Source organism: Cebus imitator, unplaced genomic scaffold (genome assembly GCF_001604975.1).
Source record: "Cebus imitator isolate Cc_AM_T3 unplaced genomic scaffold, Cebus_imitator-1.0 Scaffold23, whole genome shotgun sequence".
In the NCBI taxonomy this organism is placed as follows: Eukaryota; Metazoa; Chordata; class Mammalia; order Primates; family Cebidae; genus Cebus; species Cebus imitator.
Genome location: NW_016107338.1, coordinates 10641990 through 10663513, shown reverse-complemented (window position 1 = coordinate 10663513; position 21524 = coordinate 10641990). Strand labels below are relative to the sequence as shown.

The window sequence follows — 21524 nt, the reverse complement described above, 5'->3', positions numbered from 1 at the left end:
AATTATTCATCTTCCCTTTTCAACTACTGTCATTCAGCTATCATGCAGGATTTTTATTGCAATTTCTACATTTTCTATTACAGTTTTATAGTAAGATCAGTAAGTATTCATAGCTACATTTATATAATACTATGATAATTTGCTTTCATTTATCATTAATAATTAAATGCTTCTTTTATTGTAAAAATCTCCAGATATTCTAAGTAAGTCTTAATAAATCTTTGTCTCCTTCTATTTCTGAATCATAGAAAAATCCATATTCTTATGCTCCAGATAGGCTTCCTGAAGCTGTTAATGCTACCTTCCTATGGCATCATAAAGCTGTGTAGGAGAACAAGTAATAGGATGAAGAGGCATTTGGCATCTATTTTTTGTTTTTCCCAGTAGTGAGCAGATAACAATGCTAAATGACTTGTAAACTCTGGGAAGACTAAGAATTCAAAGTCTTATTAATGATATGGGATGTGTCAGCTATGTAGTTAGTCCTATCTTGATAATCCAACTCCACTTGAGGCTAAGCCAGGACTAGACTAGGCAAGGTGACAGTCAGTATTACAACTCAAAGTGATGTTGCTACCTGGTAATGAGGGACAGTAAAGATCTGGATTTGGCATCATTCAACAGTCAAAGTAAATAAAGTAAACAAAGGGCAAGTGAGGATTGGATCTATAGAGTTGGCAAGGAAATACACACTAGAACAAGGAAAGCCAGGTGAAGTGAAGAGGGAGGGGGCAGGGTTTGACAAATGACTTATGAGAACCTCCTGAGGAGTCAGTTTTCTTATTTCTGAAGGAGACCAAAGTGACCAGGGTCTATTTTTCCCGTAGGACACAGCTTACCTTGTGTGTTGGAAACAGCTACATATCAGATGGTAGTCTCTTTGTGAGAACTAAGGTTGGCCGAAGACAAATGAAGCAGGCCTGTTTCCTATTCTCAGTTGTGGTTCTTGGCCTGTCTTTATAAAGGGATATGGAACAGACTAGGTCTCCTCTAGCCTCAAGGTCTAAGCCATATTGAGAGTAAGAGTTGTGGAGAAAGCTTTAGGACAAGGAAGTAGGTAAAATTCATGCCTGAAATTAAGCGATTCATATGCATTTATTTATCAAACAATGCCAGCCACTGTGGTTGGCCAGAATTTGGCAAACATCCTTGAAAGGGCCAGAGCACTATAGATTTTATAAGTCATGTGCTCTCTGTCCTAGCTACTCAGTTCTGTTCTTTGTAGCCTGAGAGCAATCTTGAACAATATGTGAATGAAGGAGCGTGTTTGTTACTTACCTTCAAAAGACAGTAGGCTAGATGTTGCCCTGGCCTGTAGTTTGCTCACCCTTGCATAACAAATTCAAAATTCTCTTGAGTTTACAAGAGTCTCATTTCTAAGTAAAAATGACCCTGATGAGGTTGGTAAGTAAGGAGAAAGAATTACAAATTATTGTCCACTCTCCCAGTGTCCAGTAGGAATCATCAGATCTGAAAAAAGAAATTTTGCTAAGTAGTAGTGTGAAAGAAAGAGAGAGAAATAATTTGAGGCCTGCCTAGATGGAATGCTAGGGTAGGAAGATTTTCAAAGCAGAAGTCAAGAGTGATAAAACAGGATAGCAAAGAGATGACATAATAAGGTGGATGCACAGCTTGGGGAGTGTATTGAACATGATCATCACTCAGACTCACTGCCTGAACTCACCTGCAAAAGCCTACTTTTTCTGTTCTCAAGCAGCAACCAGCCTCAGTGAGAAAAGGAAACTTACTAAGTTTGAGGTGAGATGTCTTCAGCTTCATGGTGTCCACAGAAAATACATACAAGGTATTTTAGGTCACCGATAACTGTATATTCAGGCCATCAAGAGACTTGCATCCTGTTGCAACCGGAAATAGCCTAATTCTTGTGTAAATAACAGAATCACACCTCTCCTAGTAGCTACAGCCTAGCTTTCACATATCTTCTCTTTGACGTACTTGTGGGGCTAATGAGAAAATCAGGTAGTGTATTACACATGTTTTTTTCATTTTTGCATCATTTTGTAATTGTAGACCTGTGATGGCCTCATTGTAAAATCCTCATTCTATCTAATAAACTTGAGGGTTGTATGAATCTTACCTGACAAGGTACATATATTGATAAAGTTTAGTATTATTGGTTTTAGTTGTATAGTATTGTGGTCAGGGAATAGGGCCTAAATTTCTGCTTTGGGAATTTATAAATGTTTTATGTTGGCCAAATGCATAATAAATTTTTGTTAATGGTCTATGGACACATTTGCAAAGAAGGTGACTGCCTTGTTTTAAGATGATATTATATATCATGCCATATATCACATGTGTTATATATTATAAAGTATATTATATATGATACATAGTTTGTTATTATTTATTCCATAGCTTATCACTTTGGTTTAGTTTAGGTTTGCTTAACTTTAAACTGACATTTTTGCCTCTTTTTTATGTAGATAAAGTAGTGTACTTTGTTTAGCATTTCAGATGAAGAATTTTTTTTTTTTTAATTTTGCTCATGAGAATGTCTTCATGGGCTGGGTGTGGTGGCCCACACCTGTTATCCAGCACTTTGGGAGGCGAGGTGGGTAGATCGGAAGGTCAGGAGTTCAAAACCAGCCTGGCCAACATGGTGAAATCTCATCTCTACTAAAAATACAAAAAATTAGCTGGGCGTGGTGGTGTGCACCTGTAATCCTAGCTACTCTGGAGGCTGAGGCAAGAGAATCACTTGAACCCAGGAGGCAGAGGTTGTGGTGAGCAGAGATCACACTATTACACTCCAGACTGGGCAACAGAGCAAGACTCTGTCTCAAAAGAAAAAAAAAAAAAAAGGAAAGAGAATGTCTGTATGATCCTTATTATTTCAGTTATGGAAAATAAATTTATTGAGCTGAAATAAAATCTTAGTCTTTCAATAATTTTTATTTTCAGCTTCTATTAATAATATATGTATTGTATTTCCTATCTTTTGTTTAATTTCTATAGAATAACTTCAAAAATAATGAATTTTATGGGGACCTTCGTTGTGAATTTTAAAAGTCATAAGTGGAAAAATTTTTTGGAATTTTTAAGTATGCTTTTAATGATAACTTCATTTTCTGTTTAAAAAAATGCAGATAGGCCGGGCGCGGTGGCTCAAGCCTGTAATCCCAGCACTTTGGGAGGCCGAGGTGGGTGGATCACAAGGTCAAGAGATCAAGACCATCCTGGTCAACATGGTGAAACCCCGTCTCTACTAAAACTACAAAAAATTAGCTGGGCATGGTGGCGCGTGCCTGCAGTCCCAGCTACTCAGGAGGCTGAGGCAGGAGAATTGCCTGAACCCAGGAGGCGGAGGTTGCGGTGAGCCAAGATCGCGCCATTGCACTCCCGCCTGGGTAACAAGAGCGAAACTCTGTCTCAAAAAATAAAAATAAAAATAAAAAAATGCAGATATTCTCTCTCTCTCTCTCTCTCTTTCTCTCTCTCTCTCTCTCTCTCAACTGTTACAAGGTATCTTGGTTTCATTCAATTTATCTATAAATGAAAAATATAAGACTGGCCTAATTGACCATGCTGCTGGGATATCTATTTTACTTACAGTGCTGTGCAGTGTCAGCTGGAATGCACTTTCACATTCAATGCATATCTAATCCCCTTTTACCTTTTCTTGCGAACCCAGTACATAGCATACTTGCAAACCAGCTTCTGTTGTGTAATGGATCTTTAGTTTACGTTCTGCCTTGTTCACCTACTGGGTTTTCATTGGTTAACCATAAAGATATATAACTGTATTCTTACAGAACTAAAGCACATGTGCACGTGTGTGTTTAAAGATAATATAATACATAAATAAATATATCTGTAGTATCTTTAAACACACACGTGCACATGTGCTTTAGTTCTGTAAGAATGCAGTTAGAGCATTTCTTACAGGTGTTAGGAAATATGTAACATTAACGGTTGAGAAGAATTCAAAGTTCATTGTAAAACTTAAGGAATGGAAAGTAGAAACCCATTCTTAAGAAAACCTAAGCTGTATAGATCAATTTTTACTCTTGCCCTCCCAAATAGTAATCCTTTTATCTAAGGCTAGCAGTACATACATGAACATTGAGTTAACCCACTCAGCATTACTAGTGAGTGGTAGTCTAAATGGCACCTGTTAAACATCATATAGGAACCTAGCATTGTATAAATGGGTACAGAAAGGAAGTACCATTTTCTGAGTATCCCTGGAATCTGAAAGAACCCATATACATTAACATTTCCAGACTTACGTTTTTTTTTTCATGGCAATGCCATCATTCTAGTCACTCAGGCTGGACAGTTGATTCTGATGTCATTCTCACCCTTGCTCTCCTTAGTATCCCTTCTTCTACAACCCAACATCCATTTGATTTCTAAATTACATCATACCTACCCCCAATTCTTTCATCCTAGGTTAGGCTCTCCATACTGCTTGCCTGGGGGTTATAACAGTCTTCAACCTGCATTTCTTGACTATAGCCTTTCTGTTCTCCAGTCCAATATTTAGGTCAGCATTTTTGCATGAAGATGGTGTCATGTGCATAGGGCTCTCATATGCACAGTCCCTAGACCACTTTTGCTTTCACACAAGACCGCATATGAGAATGTAAGCAACAGTGATATTATAGAAATAATTATTGAAGCTGCTCTAAGTCACAAAAGACATAAACTTCACTACTTATATTACTACTACTAAGTTATACCTACTTATTATACAACTTATATTATTATACAAATTATCAGTTATACAACTGATTACAATAAAGTACTTTGGTTGAAAACTGCTTTTGGAGATTGCTGTTAAATTAATCTTCTAAAGCACAGTACTGATCATGTTAGAGCACCAGTATCTCTACATTCCTACCAAGTAAAAGTTAAACTTCCTGTTCTGTCCTTCAAGACTCTCTGTAGGCTCTCTGTAGTTTTGCCTTTCAAGTCTTACCTTCTGTTACTTCTCTTTAAGTATGCTTGAGCCAAATAGGACTTTACACTGTTCTCTGAACATAACCTACCCGTTCCTGCTTTCATGCCTGTCATGCCCTCCCCTCAGTTGTACCTCTTGAAATGCTATACATTTCTCAAGACCTAATTTAAAGGTTAGCACTTCTAAGAAAGAACTCCTGGTGTTACTGTCAAAGAATAATCTCTTTATCTTTTGAATTTGTTCTGTATCTTATTTTCACCCAATAACTCCCACCATACATGGTATTATAGTCCCTTGAATATGCCTTTAAGGCATAATAAATGTCCCATACAACTTTGTATCTCCTCAACATCTGGCAGTGTTTTGCATATTGTGTATACAGTACACACTAGAAGTTTCTTGAATAAATAAATGAATGAATGTTGAATTCTGTACTCTCACTCTAAATTAATTATATTCAGTAATCATCAGTGTGGGCTTATTGGCAGCAAAAAAATACTGCACTAGATCTCTAAAAGCTATTAAGGGAAGCTGTCTCCGACACAGAATAATGCTGAGGAAGTGTTCTGAACACCTTTTTGACACACAGAAAATATTTGTTACCCTATTTGCTAAACTACAAATTTTGGGGATAGTGAAATTGAAGATGCCCACTTCTATGAAATGAGTCAAATAGTTGGGCTGAGCACAGTTGATTAGAAAAGATCTCCCAAGTGATTGAGATTAAATAATAAAGCCACATATAATGCCTTAGCTATTTCTCTGAAAGCACTTAACAATGTTTTTATCTCTATGTTTTTCCCCCTAGTGTGGGGGCTGCATTTCTCAGTCTTTTTTCTTTGTTGTTTTCTTCTTCAAAATGGTTTACACAGTAGATGGGAAGTCTTCAATAAATGTAAACTATGGCTATTAGTATTAATGCTCATACTAAGCATTTACTTAGGAAGCCAAAAATCAAATCTAAAGATGGACAGTTTCAGAAGGGGACAGATGTTGAGGGATTAAACCTCACTGTAGAATTTTGGAATTTCTCAATTGGAAAAAAAAAATCTTTGGAATACCACACTATGAATAAAAATTGGCCAATTACAGAAAAATGAGTTGCAGATTAGTAGGGGTATTCTTTAAATCCCAGGGCTACACAGCTATTTCTCCAAAAGGTGCATTGCCTGTCTGTTGGGTAGAAATTAAAGCTAAATCTCTAATATGCAACTAAAATTGCTGCTATACCTTTTCAAATGTGTAGAATTCAAAATTACTTAACCAATTTTATCACTAGGATTTGGAGAAGAAAAATATCTACTAAAAATCTTTAATGTCAAAATTGACTCCATTTATTAACTATGACCTGAAACATTTTACTAAGGGTATAAAAAGTTATGTAAGACTTTCTCATTCCCATGTATTTAATTTTGATTCATAATTTTTCCCAGCTTTTGCTCTTCCAAGATTTATTGTATTAGTTGTTTTTGAACTTTCCATTGTATAAAGGCACTGTATATGCTAGTCTCACTCTTTATCTATAACATTTTTATGATAATATTTCATTAAAAGCATAAAAGCATTTGTGTTCACAAAAATGACATATACAAGCTTATAAGGAATGTGTGCTTATTTATGCATTCAAATATAATAATCTGATAAAAATGTGAAATTTAGAAATATTTGATGACTTTGTCACCAAACCAACTTTATTTTTGTGTGCCATTTTTAAAGTTACCTATAGATTACACTAAAATACGGGAACTCAATGAGCTCAGTGATTCAGAAACAGCGTGTGGCAAATTGTCAAAACCTTTGCATCTGCTTTGATGTGATAATTCATGTTTGACATATGAATGTAAAATATAAATGTTAATCCAGTAGTGAAAAAGTGACTTAAAACTGATTTCTTAACTTGCTTATCTGTGTCAGACCTGAATTTGAATAACCATCACTAAAATACTGGTTTTTCTTCTTTAGTGTTTTGGATGAATGATATAAAATATAAATAATATACTAACATTATTGCTACATGTTCCTACAGATGAAAATGATAATATTGAGATAGATACTAACGAGGAGATTCCTGAAGGCTTTGTTGTAGGAGGTGGAGATGAACTTTCTAACTTAGAAAATGACCTTGATACTCCCGGTAATTTTAAATTATAAATGTTTTGTATCCTGCTGCATGGCAAACTTTATGGTTATATTTTTATTATCTCAATAATAATTTATTTTATAGTTTTATTACATCTTATAGCCTCATAAACCATTTAGCTGAATCCACCTTCCGTCAATTTTATGTTATTTTGTTTTAGGTTGAATGTTAAAATTAGCAATAACATTGGAATGGCAAATTGTAGTTTGCGTTCTCTTATTGCTAAGATTCACTATTATGTTTTATGTTATGTGAGACAATCTGTAGGCTTTCAATAGTTGGTTCCCTTCTCAGCTTAAATATTTGGGTGTGATGTTGTAAGGTATATATTCCACATGTAAGTCTAAACCATGGGATCAGATTTTCTTATTTAGCTTATAGTCTTAGTTGTAATATTATTTTGCAGATTGTGTGCTTACCTTAAATACTTCAATATTACTCTAGTAAATGATTTTACAGATACTTAACTGATTACAATAAGACACTTTGTATAGACTGCTGTTAAATTAATCTTATGTCTTATATCAATAAATCATTTTGGCAATGGACCTTTGTAAGTTCTTTTAAAGATACTTGCTGGTGGTTTTTAATAGGTGAGTGTTTCAAATGCATTGCCTTTATAAGCCAGCAGCAAGTAGCAATCCAGTGCCTTGTATACCTGAGGGGTTTCATAAATGCTTTTTGAATTGAATTCTTATAGCAATAAAAAGTATTTGGTGATTTCTTTAGACTTAAAAGAAGGAGGCAAAGTCGCTAACATTTCTCTTTTCCTGTAAAAAGCTAAAGGGAGTGAGAGCATTCTTTTTCCTATCCCTGGAATTCCCCTGCAATGCTAAGCTGCTCTGTTTCTTTCCCTGTTAGAAATATACTATTATTTCAAGAAACAGGTGACCATGGTTTTCCTATAATGAATGCTCAAGAAATCATATGCCCTTTTGTCAGTAGCTCCTTCATGGCCTGGTGTTAAACTATTACTAAATAGAAGTCAGTGTATTTATAATTGTGCAAGTCTAAAAGAATGCTAATATTTAAGTAAACTTTTTAAATGTTTAACCCAAAATTAGAACTACATTTTACTTCTTTCTGTTTAAAATACTGTCGAACTTGGTTAGGTTTGATTTTTCTTTTTGAAAACATTGTTGTTGTTGCTTAGTCACCTTCCCACCATAACCACCACCAAAGGCTTTATCAGAAACTAATAACATCTTTTCAATGCTGAGGACATCCCTAAGTTCAGGATTGAATTTTTTAATATTCAGTTTATGGAAGTATAAAATCAGTAACAATATGCGATGTAGATGTCCTGATTCTACAGTAGTTTAGTAACACAGGAAACATTAACCATTTCTCAGGTAAAGTAAGGGGAGAATTTTCTAGTTTCAGCTGTAGCAACTTTGGGGGACAATTTAAACATTTGTTAATTTTAGTCCTAACAGGCTTGACTCTTGTCCTTTTTAAAAACTTTCTTTCTGCTTAATATTTTCCAAAAAAGACACATCTCAGCCTTCCTCTTTGGAGTTAACTAATAAATTGTTTATGGCTCCCAAGCATGCCAGTAAGTGTTGGCATGACAGGCCTCCCAATTCAGTTTTATGGTTTATTTTGTGGCAGTAAGAAATAGGAATGCAAACTAGAATCTGGAAGCCCATGGAATATATTACAATTTTTATCCTTGCTTTATTTTCCCCCTAAATTTTTTTCATATGTATATGTCATAATGTTTTAATAATAAATTGTTTAATCTTTATCTTGATTTGACCATAGTTCATCAGATATTGTTTAAAAGAGAAGCCTTGCAATATAAACTGACCAATTTGCATGAAAGTAATGACAATAGCATTTATTAAGAGTCTTATAATTAGAAAAGTTATTAATCTTTATGAAAAATATCATCCACCCAGTGGTGGACATAGCTATTGCAACCATTTTATTAAAGAGTTGCCTTTTATTAATTTAAGATTTAGTTGCATTTCTACTCATTTTGAATTATTATGAAAGATTAATACACAGTAATACATTCTATGTGAATATATATATCACATTTAAAATATAACAATCTTTATTGTATTTCCGCCATCTAAGCAGAGGGTATTTGTAAACTTATACCCTGTTTCAGTGCTGGTCATATAGGTACATATATAAACACTGGATTCTAATATTATATATATGACGACTATCTAAGATGATGTTAAGAACTTGTTTTAATTTGGCATTTATAAGTCTAATTTACTAAAAGAATTAAAACTATAAAATAGTATCCCAAATGAAATCTATCTCTTCTTTTAAACATCTAGTTTGTTATAATAGCTTGTTTTATTATGTATAACATACAATGCTTATATATATATCTCTCTCTCTCACATAGAGGCTTAGGTTTTTAGGTAAGCATTAGCTATTATTTATTGTAAAACTAAGTTTTCTTTAGAAATGTTGACTGTATTCTTTAAAGGGAATGATTTTGGTGGGGGAAATATACATATGTAAAGGGTTTTTCATGCATCTAATCTACTAATATCCTTTTCTTCTTTCTTTTAAAATATAGTAATACCTTTCTGAGCTTGCCTAAAATTGACAGCCTACATATCTAAATGCATCTCACTCAGTTATTCATGGTATTTGCATATTTAACAGAACAAAACAGTAAGTTGGTGGACTTGAAGCTGAAGAAGCTCCTAGAAGTTCAGCCACAGGTGGCAAATTCATCCTCCAGTGCTGCCCAGAAAGCTGTAACTGAGAGCTCAGAGCAGGACATGAAGGTAAGTCTTACTCGTTTAAAACATTTGGCTTAGTATCTGTGTCTTCTAGTTTCTCCTGGCAGTTTGTAATTCTAAAAACAATTTTTTACCAAATTCTTCACCAATATTAAGGTATAAGAAATTTTTACTGGCCTGGTGTGGTGGCTCATGCCTGCAATTCTAGCACTTTGGGAGCCCAAGGCAGGAGAATTAGGAGTTCGAGACCAACCCGGGCAACATATATGAGACCTTGCTACTAAAAGTAAAACAGCCAGACGTAGTGGTGCACGACTGTAGTCCCAGCTACTTAGGAGGCTGAGGTGGTAGGATTGCCTGAGCCCAGGAGTTCAAGGCTACAGTGAGTGGTGATCATGTCACTGAACTCTAGTAAGGGGGTAGAGCAAGACCTTGTCCAAAAAAAAATTTTAAATTTTGTATTAAATAGCCAATAAATATATCAATATGGTAATCAGTATTCATATACTATATTTCAGGGAAACTACTACTTTAAATTGCTGTTTCAAGTAAAAATAGAAGCAATATGGAAACTATTCTTGAGTTGTATATGTATGTATTTTTGCTCAGAAGAATATTGTTAAGACTATTCTAGCATATTTTTTAAATAATCCTCAAACTTCTGCCTATTTACAAGAACTAAATGTATGTTATTTATAAGAATCATCACACTTAAAAATGGTAATAGGAGTGAATATAAATGTTTAAGATAACTTGCATGTATTTTGTGCCATTATGCATCTGACCTTGTATAACAGTTTAGTCAAAATGCCACATTATAAGAATATTATTAGACTGTTTATATTATTCCCACCCACATGTTCCCCCACTTTCCTCACAGTGATTACTATTTCTCTAGCTTTAGGGCACTTCCAGTCCTGTATAACTTTTCACCCACCTGCGGACTATGGGGACTGCCCCGCTGACTGAAAGGATTTCCTTCCCCTGACACAGAGATGCTTTGAAGTCCCAAAACAATGACTTTCATTGCTTTTCCCCTATATTGTCAGTTTCTATAAATTGGTGATGAAAGTGTGTGGCAGCACCAGAGGACTTTTGGTCTCTATCTTTGAACAAAAGGAAGCCTGGATCACGTCTGATTTTTTTGCGTTCAATTTAGCTTTCTGCAGTGGATTTAATGCAGAATGAAGCTGGCCTAAGAATAATACAATAGATTGAAAAGGCTAACTGAATTAGTGGGTTTAGAGGAATACATTTGTAAAGTGGCAGAAGTCCCTAGTCATAAAAAGGTTTCTTAAGATGGGATTTGCTGGCTAATCACACTGATATTTTAGCATGTTGCCAGGCCTAAAAAAATTTAGCTATGTTTGTTTATTTTGGTAAAGACTTGAATTTTAGACCATTGGATAGTTATAACAGTGGAGCTCTATTTTTCTTTAAAAAAAAAATAGAATAAAAGCCAAAATTGTTTGTATCATAGCTATATGGCTAGGATATTATAAGCATGATGTTAATGATAAATGTATTAGATAACTTAAAAAAAATAAAAGTGTTATTTGCATTATTATGCTTTATCTGTATAGATAAAATTGGTTTTGTTTTCCAAAACACTCTTAAATAGTAGTCTTTAAAGTTATTCCAACAAAAGATGTGCTTTAAACAGCTTTTCTTTGTATGAATCCTATTACTTAAGATTTTGAAAATGGTGTTTATAAAGAACATATAGAGTCCATCTGTTCTCTTGAAGCTTTCAACATTGATTTGGGTTTTTATTTTTTTTAATAAAATGCAGTTTACACATTTATAAATGAGGCATTCTGTGTTTGTGGAAAAGGATAAACTGTTACCTTCCCCTGAGGATTCTGTATCCCAGGCCTCCTTGAGGCTAGAGAATAGGCCATTGGAGGGCTTCCTCATTACCGATTGTCTCAATGCAGAGGAAGGGCAAAGTCTTGGTAGCTTTTGATAACCAGTTTCAGCATTCAGCAGGCTTAGCTATTAGTCATGCATCTTAGCCTTTCCCTATTTACTTTCAAAACACTTAATAAAAATAATAAAAGATTAGGTATAAAATGAAATATTTGTTTGGTACACAGCACCTCGGTATCTGCAGCTTCCACACACTGCAGTGGTTCAGTCTTCTGGGATATTTCTTGTTGATAGAACCATTTGAATTTGTTACCAGTATTAACATAGGAAGCTCCGGAAAAGATAATTGTAGTTTCCTTAGCTGTAAAGGGCTTACTTACAAATCTGGCTTTGGAAAGTTATAGCTGATGAAATGCAGTTCAGTGGGGTAGTATTATAATCCTACCTTTTAGCCTTCATCCAGCATTAGTGGTTTATCTCAATGGACATAAAATAAGAAACTAGTTCTTGTTGTCATACAAGTCTGTGGGGCTGTACAAACCGATGACACAGAATAGTGGGAGAAATAGGAGGCAACGTGGCTTTTAAATGATATGTATCACTGGGGGAAGACACGTTTGTATCAAAGTTATCAAGAGTAAAACCATGTGTCCCAAAGTTTATGATTACAGGCAACAGAACTTGCAGTTGAGCTGTTGAAAGTGCTTTAAAATCTTTTTCTTGCAAAAAGTTTCTAAATCATTGTTATCCTAAATCAGTAAAAGTTGCCTTACTAATGTGTATTTTTATGTTTATGAGATCAGGACTCTCTTACTATGTGTTGTTTTACTTTTAGAATGGCACAGAAGATCTCCGGACTGAACGATTACAAAAAACAACAGAACGTTTTAGAAATCCTGTTGTGTTCAGCAAAGATTCTACAGTCAGAAAAACTCAACTTCAGTCTTTCAGCCAATATATTGAGAATAGACCAGGTAGGAATACAGGAATACTTTCTAAAATGTTTTCCCATCTTTCTTGTTATTTAACTACATATATATATATATACATATACATATATATATATATATATATGTATATATATGTAGTGTTTGTTTTATATGTATGTGTATATATATATATGAAAGCTGGTAATGTAAATCTACATTTCAATACACAAATATCAAGCTTTATAATAATTTTACATGCCTTTCCTCTTTTTTTTTAAGAGATGAAAAGGCAGAGATCAATACAGGAAGATACAAAGAAAGGAAATGAGGAGAAGGCAGCGATAACTGAAACTCAGAGGAAGCCATCAGAAGATGAAGTGCTTAATGTATATTAATTTTTTGTGTGGTTTCATGATTGCTGATAATTCCAAACTGTATGTGGAAATAGTGCCTTTATTTGTTAAAATGAGATGTTAGGTTTTTTAAGATGTCAATCTCCAGTGCATTCAAAGCAGAGTGAGAGGGGTGCACTGTTGAATTAGTCTGCAGTGTGGTGATAATTGTCAGATAAAAAAAAATGAATTTTTCAGAGTTCCACAGCCCCAGTTTCCTTGAGACATTTCCATCAGGGCACTTCCCATAAAGAGATTCCAGTATTGATCTACCGGGAGGATTTTAATTATTACAATAGCAGATACCGCAGAGCTGCAGTTAGAGGGAAAAGTCACATGAGACCTGCTAGAATTTCTCAGCCAACCCATTTTGTTGGCTTGGGTTAATGGGTGTTCAACCTTTCCATTATCCAGATCAGCCGTGAATTACTAGCTGAATGATGTTTGCATTAATATAATATATATGGTAATTTCTTCACTTAATTAACGGGGAGGTTCAGCTCAGTAGGGGTATGGGCTGATCATGTGTAAAATTGATTTGTGAGGGAAATATTTGATAGACCGCAGGGAGAAAGCTGCTTTTGATGGACAGCTGCGGGACAGAAGCAGGAAGAACAAGTTTTAACTTGAATTTTTGTCTGGAAGCATAGCTCTCTTTAATAGTACTACTTTTTAAATTATCTACAGTTTTTCTAAATATTTTCATTGTTTTCAATGTTAAGATAGTCTTTGTTGGATTTTAAAATCCTTACAAGTACACTCTGAGTCACCAGCTACATTTTAGGACTCTAAAATCTCATTTTAAGTTGCTTGCTTTAGAAGACCTGAAAAGGTATGAGCTAGAAAAAAAGAGCTCACTGATAATCCTGATGAAGTATTTGGTATAACTTTCAAGTTACAGAATACTTAACTATACCGAGTACTCACACTAAAGAAACCTGATTATGTAATTTCTTTCTATTTTTAACTGAACCAATCAGTAAGAGCAATGAAGTTTATGTGTTGCTTATCACTTCTGCTTCCTTATATATTTTTTTTTGTATTGTCTTTGTAAACTACTATATTTGTTTTGTCTCTGTATTTGGAATGTAAACTAGTACAATCATTATGGAAAAACAGTGTGAAAATTTCTTGTCTATATGGGAATGAGAAAAGAAAACATCCTTTTTGAAAATGCTCTGCTGTCTGGCAGATAGATTCAAGAAGCATTCACCAGATTATCCCAGATTTTAAAGTTACCGTTGGCATTTATTCTGTTATTGTAATTTTTTTTCTGTTACATTTTGTATTGAGCTGAAAGAATACCCATTTTGTATATTTTTTTAAAAAATACAGTGACTTTTAAAATAGAACTATCCCCAGAAATTTAGTTTTATGACTTCTTAAAATATTTTAACTGTAAATTAGTCAACTGCCATAATCAATTTAACAATAAGTTGGTATAAATTGAGGTCACATATGAGTACAAATTATTTACCACTTCAAAAGGTATGTAAGTCATACATATAGTTAGACATATTTATTAATCATGAGAATTCTAAAATATACTCATAATTAACGTAATTCTTGATTTTATTTCTTGTTTAAGGAGTAATGAAAGATAATTCCTTATAGCTTCTAAGAGATTAATATGCTAGGTAGGGAAGGGATTTGACAGAAGAGGGTTGTTCACATTTATTTCTCTGAGTAATGCTTTAAGTGCTTATGATAGCAGTGGTGGTGGTAAGAATAATCACTTAATAAGTTCTTCAATATTTCTTAGCTAATTAGGTCTCTTAGCCCCAAAAATGTTAAAAGGTAAATAGGTAATTCAAAGGGAGCCATAATTAATCAGTTTTTACCACTATACTATAAATAACCCTGACTTTAATGATTTAAATTTATAATATGATTGTAAAAATTAAAGGTATACTGGCACATATATGTAAATATATGTTATATATACATATATTTTTAAACATGGATGGTTATAAAAAGTAAATTTTCAAATTAAAATTCAAACTTGGCTAAATGGAAGATTAACCAAATCAATATATGAGTTTTATTAGATCCTGTGTAGCAAGGTTTGAAACCACCTGTCAGGTCACTATTTACAACTGTAATAATTAGTAATACAACAACAGAATGTCATTTTAAAGTACAGAAGCCAGCTGGAGGGAAAACTGGAGATATTGTGAACTTCCCTTTTTGTCATTTTTAAAGTATTTTAAATAATATAATCATTTTGAAAAAAAACCATCTCTTTAATTTTATATTTCCATAGAACAAATTTATCTGATTCTCTTAGGATGGATACTTTCAAGGTCAATTCTTTAGTAAAACTCCATTTTTCTGTATTATACTTTTGAGTTAGAAGTATCATTGATGTTTGTTTTGATAATCACAAAGGGGAAAATTATCTTCTGTCTGTTAACAGAATAAATGCCAATGGTAACTTTGAAATCTGGGATAATCTGAAATAACTGACTTAACTCTAAGAGAAATTTTTTTTAAACTTAGCGTTAACTTTTAAAATCTGGCAAATCTGGCTGTGAAATTATAAACATACTAGTAAACAGCTGAAGAGTTCTCTATTTACAAAAGTTTGTTATATATAATACATATGAAAATTTCTTGAATTGCAGAGAGTTGCTTTTTGGTACTAAGGGTGATACTAAGGGTGTATTTGGTTCTCTAGGTAAGTGCTTTACTAAGTGTTTGTAGAAAGGAAAAATGCAACTTACAAGTGATTTTTTTTTCCTTCCTGTTTGTTCTTGTTAACAGAAAGGGTTCAAAGACACCAGTCAGTATGTTGTAGGAGAATTGGCAGCACTAGAGAATGAGCAAAAGCAAATTGACACCCGTGCCGCGCTGGTGGAGAAGCGCCTTCGCTATCTCATGGACACAGGTACGGTGCCCAATTACACTGTAAACAGTTTTGGCAAATTGAGCGTTCACAAACTCTTATAGAGTTTTGGAAGTGTGAATCTTTGAAGCCTGAATGTTCAGCAAAACTGCCTTGAAAATAAAAAGGCTGCGATTTGCAGCCACCTCTCTGGGCCCTGGTGATAAGAGTGCCTTCATGGGAAGTGATAACTCGCCCTGATACCGTGTGAGCCAGCACTATTGAACAGTGTGCTCATCCATGCAGAGTTGGAATACACATCTGTGCCTCATTGATATGCCACTGCTTAAAAAAAAAGTAAGATCTTTACTGTTCTACTGATTCATTGGGGAAAAAAAAGATTTGGCCAGCTAAAGCCATGTACTGCATGAAACAGAGCACTGTGCATAGGGGACGGCTCCATGGACTAGATCACTGAAATTTGAGAATACTATCTGGTTACTGATGCTCCACAATTTTTTTTTTCAGGAGAACAGGTTTTTAAAAGTCTGTAATACTTTGTGTCACAGTTGCATTTGAAAGGATTAAGGTGTAGCAAGGTTTGTAAAGATGGGTTAGGGCAGCAAGTTAGCTCCTAACCAGAGGGCAGATTGGCATTTGATGCTGATTGCCCATGGTGATTGAATGGATCCAACAGCATAATAAGCAACTGGAAAGGAAGTTGTGTGTGTGTGTGTGTGTGTGTGTGTGTGTGTGTGTGTGTGTGTGTGTGTGTGTGTGTGTGTAAAAAGGAACTCTGTGTGTGTGTGTAAAATGCTGCCCTTACAAAGAAATTAAAATGTGAAATAAATCATTCATACCAAATAATAAGTAAGTAATATTAAGAAAAAAAAGTCAAAAAATACAAGTGGAAAATTCATTCCTGTAATCTAATTAATTGCTTTAATTTTATGGCAGTGTTAAAATAAAGAAGATTAACATGATTTAGGATTGGGAAGCTTTCCTGAACTTTTTTTCTCTATTCTTCAAAAATATATTTAAAATAAAAGAAATTCTCCAAAAATAAGTATTTTATGGGGCATTTGAAAATGCATAGATTAGTGAAATCAGAACATATCAGAACAGGAAGAAACCTTAGGCTTTATCTGGGACAGTGGATTTCATACTGTGTTCTCTGGAGTCCTAAATCTTCTTCAGAGGCACCTCAGGGGCTTCTAGGACAATAAGGGAGCAGAAAGCAGGCAGGCATCTGGATTCCTTGCCTTCCTTCAAATAGAGTGACTCTGAGTTTATTTATCTGAAATAGTGGGCTTTTGGAACAGTTCATTTGAAAAAAAAAAGGTTCTACTACTTAAAATTTAAAACCAAAAATACTTTTTTAGAAAAACCTATTACTTAATATTCTCATTATATAGATGAGGAGACAGAGGCATAGGAAATGCTCAAGATCAAACAGATCACCACATGGTAGACATTGGATTAGAATTCAGGCTACTAGGATCCTATCATATAGGATTCTTCTTGCTACACCAGAATGTGTAGACCATGTATATCATTCCCCTAATAAGTTACATGCATGGCTCAGACTTATACCTATATACTTGTATGAATTCAGCATGGACCTATAAACCAATGTATTGTTTTATATTTACATTTTTTTCTTGGGTTTCTAGGGGATTTTGAAAATATTAGCTATGTTAGCTATATTAAATATGTAATTACTGACTGAATAACATTTGTAATATATTTTTAACTATTTCCTTTAAATATTTTAAGGAGACAGATTTCCTTTTTTATTTTCCAAACAAATGAAACTTAACCACCTTCCCTGATTGTGTTGGATAAATTCGATGTTACTATACAAGAAAACTTGTGCCACTAGTGAAAAAGCTATAAATCCTGTTTCCTCTCCCTCTTTAGCAGTTGGAACCTGATTTGTTGAGGGTTCTTACCAAAATAGACTAAATTTCTCCTTCCTACCCAACATATCACTAGTGAAGCTTTGAAATGGCCCCATTCCAACCATAGATGCTTTATAATCTGAAAGACAGTCATAGAATACAGATTGAATCTAGAATCCTTTGGAGCTTATTATATTTCTTACTTCACAGGACAGAATCTGATCCTGACTGGGTCTGCTACTGCAGATTTAGACCAAAACTGTGTTGGCCTCCCAACTTCATAAGCTCCAAGAATCATCCTAGACTGTTCTAAACTTACACCAGCACAAATAATGTTTTAAGATTTGCCTAAAACCTAGTATCTGACGTAGGGGATGAGATGTTACAAAGTGAACGCCTGTATTCATCCTTTTCCTTTTTGGGTTCCAGTTCATTCCAACTTTTTATTTATTATAATAAAACCTTTTTCTGGTATGTTAGACATTTCAGTTTACTTTCTGTTTCTCAGCCTAGAATTAAGCAGAGCAGATAGTACCCATGTTTTTTATATGATGAAACTCAGATTAGGGGAACAGACTCATTTAAGACGATCTCATTAGCAATGGTAGAGTTAGGGCTTGAACCCAGGTTTTTAGCTTTTCTAGCTCTTGACTCAGTCCTCTTTCCCCACTGCATCTTCTTTGCAGAACAAATATACTTTATATGCTATTTCAGTTTGTATATGCTTGTAGATACTGACTGTATTCATTTTTTTGCTGATTTGAAATTCATATAGTATAAAATTAACCATTTGAAAGTACACAATTCTGTAGCATTTAGTACATTCACATTGTTGTATAATCATCACCACTGTGTATTTCCAGAAGTTTTTTTATCACCCTAAACATGAATTCTGCACTCATGAAACAATAACTTTCCATTTCCTTCTCCCCCAATTCCCTGGGAATCTCTAATTTACTTTTTCTATGAATTTGATTTATTGTAGTTATTTCCTCTAAGTGGAATCAAACTATTTGTCATTTTGTGTTTGGCTTCTTTCACTTAACATATATTCAAGGTTCACCCATGTTGTAGCATGTACCAGTACTTCATTTTTTTTTATGGTTGAATAATATGCTGTTGCACATTTATACCTCATTTGTTTATTCATTCATCTGTTGATGGATATTTGGGTTTCCACTTTTAACTACCATGAACATTTGTGTACAAGTGCCTGTCTGCATCTCTGTTTTCATTTCTTTTGGGAATATACCTAGGATTGGAATTTCTGAATCATATGGTAATATTGTACTCAATTTTAAATGAGTTGTTGAGATTTAGGTAGAATTCAGAATACATTTTCCAAAAGGAACATTGTTCTGAGTGTCTACAACCCAGACAAACCCACAAAAACCTGTTAATTCAAAATATAGCTAAATAATACTAATAGTTATTTTAGATCTGAGTCCTAGGCTTCCAGAGCTTGAACAATATTAGATTTTAAGCACCACCCCTTTGACATTGAAGCTCCTTATATCCTGTGGGGAGGCAGGATGGGTGGGGCCTGGATAGTGGCCCAGATTGCTGGGCATTTCTCCTGGCATGTTGGTAGAAGGCTCTAGCAAGACAGTAGGAAAGGAATGTAAAAGGCTCATACAACAAGATGGGGAAATGCCAGGAATGAGAATGGCAGGAGCTGGGGAAGGGCAGCAATGACACAGATAGAACAACTATGGGATTTATATTTCTGGTTCCTTCTGAAATTGTTCAGTAATCCTAAATCAGTGATAGTTTGAATACTAAGCAGCAATACTGTGTATGTGATTGTGAGTATTTTTTTCTTTTAAACTATATTTCAAGGCGTATTATTTTCTGCCATTTTATCTTGGGACCTATAAAATCCCTATGCAAATACAAGTGATTTTTTTCTCCTCAGCTGTTAATGGTGTACATGTTTGTGTGTGCCTGTGTGTGACTGGTTTTTGAGGAAGAATATTTTAGTTTCTAGCACTTTAACTTTGTAATGATTACTTATTTGGGAGCAGCAAAACTTATTAGTTAGGAACATCTATGTGTTCCAAGCTGACACATTTTATGTAAGTGTACTGCTAATGGATCTGTGCCAGCAATGTTGTAACCCATGAAAAATGGAGTTTATAATGGAAATGCTGATGGGCCCTTTTACTATAGTGCTACAAATAGTGTTGCTATAATGAATGGTGTTTCTTTTCTATTCTCAGTCTGTTTTTTTTAATGGTTATCAAACTTTTTAACTGCAAAACTGCAGTTTTTAATGTATCTAATTGTTTGAGTTTTTTAAGTTACAGTATTTTATTTACATTTTGAAAGTAAAAATTAAGCATTTCTGGGTGGGGAGCAACAATAAAATAGCATCTTGCAAGTTTATAACCTTTAAGCACTGAGTGAAAGGATCATGAGCCTTCTCAAAAATGCTGATTCTGTAGCTTTTTGTAGAGTATCCATTCCAAAAACCTAACTGGCCATTTAAAAATATTAAATATACTTAGGAAAAAAGAATTAAAAGAAATAACTTTTTTCTACACATTCTTCAGAATGTTTCTTTACTTCATCCTTTGACGAATCAAATGTAGTATTAAAGCTGCTTTAAAGCAGGGAATAGGGCACACAAAAAAATAAAAATCAAGATGACAATCATGGCTGATATTTTTTGCATGCTTATTAGATATCTGGTTCTGTGGAAAGTGCTTTACACATATTTTGTTGTTTCTCACAAAGGCCCTATGAGATAGGGTCTAGTAATAATTGGGACTATTAATAACCACCTTTTCAGATGAGGAAACTGGCCTAGAGACATAAGTAACTTAGTTGCCCAGTTCATACAGTTTGCAAGTGGGAGAGCAGGAGTTAAACCCAGTCTGATGGCACTGGAGCCCAACTCCCACATACCACCTGCTTCATCTCTCATCTTCTTACAGGGGAACTTCTGATTTTCCTGGGGTTTTCCTAGTAATTCTCTGGACACTGTCATTACCGTTTTATGATTTGTAATTAGTAAGTCAGAAGAAACAGATCGATATTCACTTCTTATGCAAAAAAGATACCTAACCAACCTGTTTGGCCCATTTGAGATCCAACAAGCTCATGTACCTCTTAACATTATTTCTTTACCCTGGTCATCACAATGTAACATGCATGAAAATCAGGGTATAAAACATTCTCATTTAGAATAATCAAAAGGATAGAAACAAGGTTCCTTTCAAAAGAAGCATCTCACTCTTTACTAATCTTTAGAAGGTTCTCAAACTTGAGCATTATAACCTTCAGAGAGTAGTTTTCAGTCTAGGACCAGCTACTAAGGAATCCCTGGAAATGGTTTTTTGAGGTATGTTAAAAATAAAACTAGTTAGCCGGGCGCGGTGGCTCAAGCCTGTAATCCCAGCACTTTGGGAGGCTGAGGCGGGTGGATCACGAGGTCAAGAGATCGAGACCATCCTGGTCAACATGGTGAAACCCCGTCTCTACTAAAAATACGAAAAATTAGCTGGGCATGGTGGTGCGTGCCTGTAATCCCAGCTACTCAGGAGGCTGAGGCAGGAGAATTGCCTGAACCCAGGAGGCGGAGGTTGCGGTGAGCCGAGATCGCGCCATTGCACTCCAGCCTGGGTAACATGAGTGAAACTCCGTCTCAAAAAAAAAAAATAAATAAAAATAAAACTAGTTAATATTTCAGTGACTGACTTCTAAATTGAGGTAATTATTTTTATATTAGCAGCTTACAATTTATGACAGTAGATATGTATGTACTGTTTCTGTGTTAAAGCCCTTAGTTTTACTTTTAAAAGAAAAATGTGATCTTGAGCTTTTTCAATA

General features: G+C 34.5%; 1 protein-coding gene across 7 annotated transcripts in view; it reads left to right on the top strand.

Annotated features, from left to right (window-relative positions):
• EHBP1 (EH domain binding protein 1) overlaps window positions 1-21524 on the top strand; it is a 333194-nt gene that overhangs the window by 267916 nt on the left and 43754 nt on the right. For 4 of the 7 annotated variants that reach the window (XM_037736194.1, XM_017522174.2, XM_017522171.2 and 1 more), the window contains 5 exons: window positions 6954-7061; window positions 9699-9823; window positions 12483-12621; window positions 12856-12962; window positions 15732-15855. In XM_037736194.1, coding sequence (XP_037592122.1) covers window positions 6954-7061; window positions 9699-9823; window positions 12483-12621; window positions 12856-12962; window positions 15732-15855 — 603 coding nt within the window. The remainder of the gene's footprint in view (window positions 1-6953; window positions 7062-9698; window positions 9824-12482; window positions 12622-12855; window positions 12963-15731; window positions 15856-21524) is intronic. The other 3 variants (XM_037736195.1, XM_017522179.2, XM_017522177.2) reach the window with 1 other exon arrangement.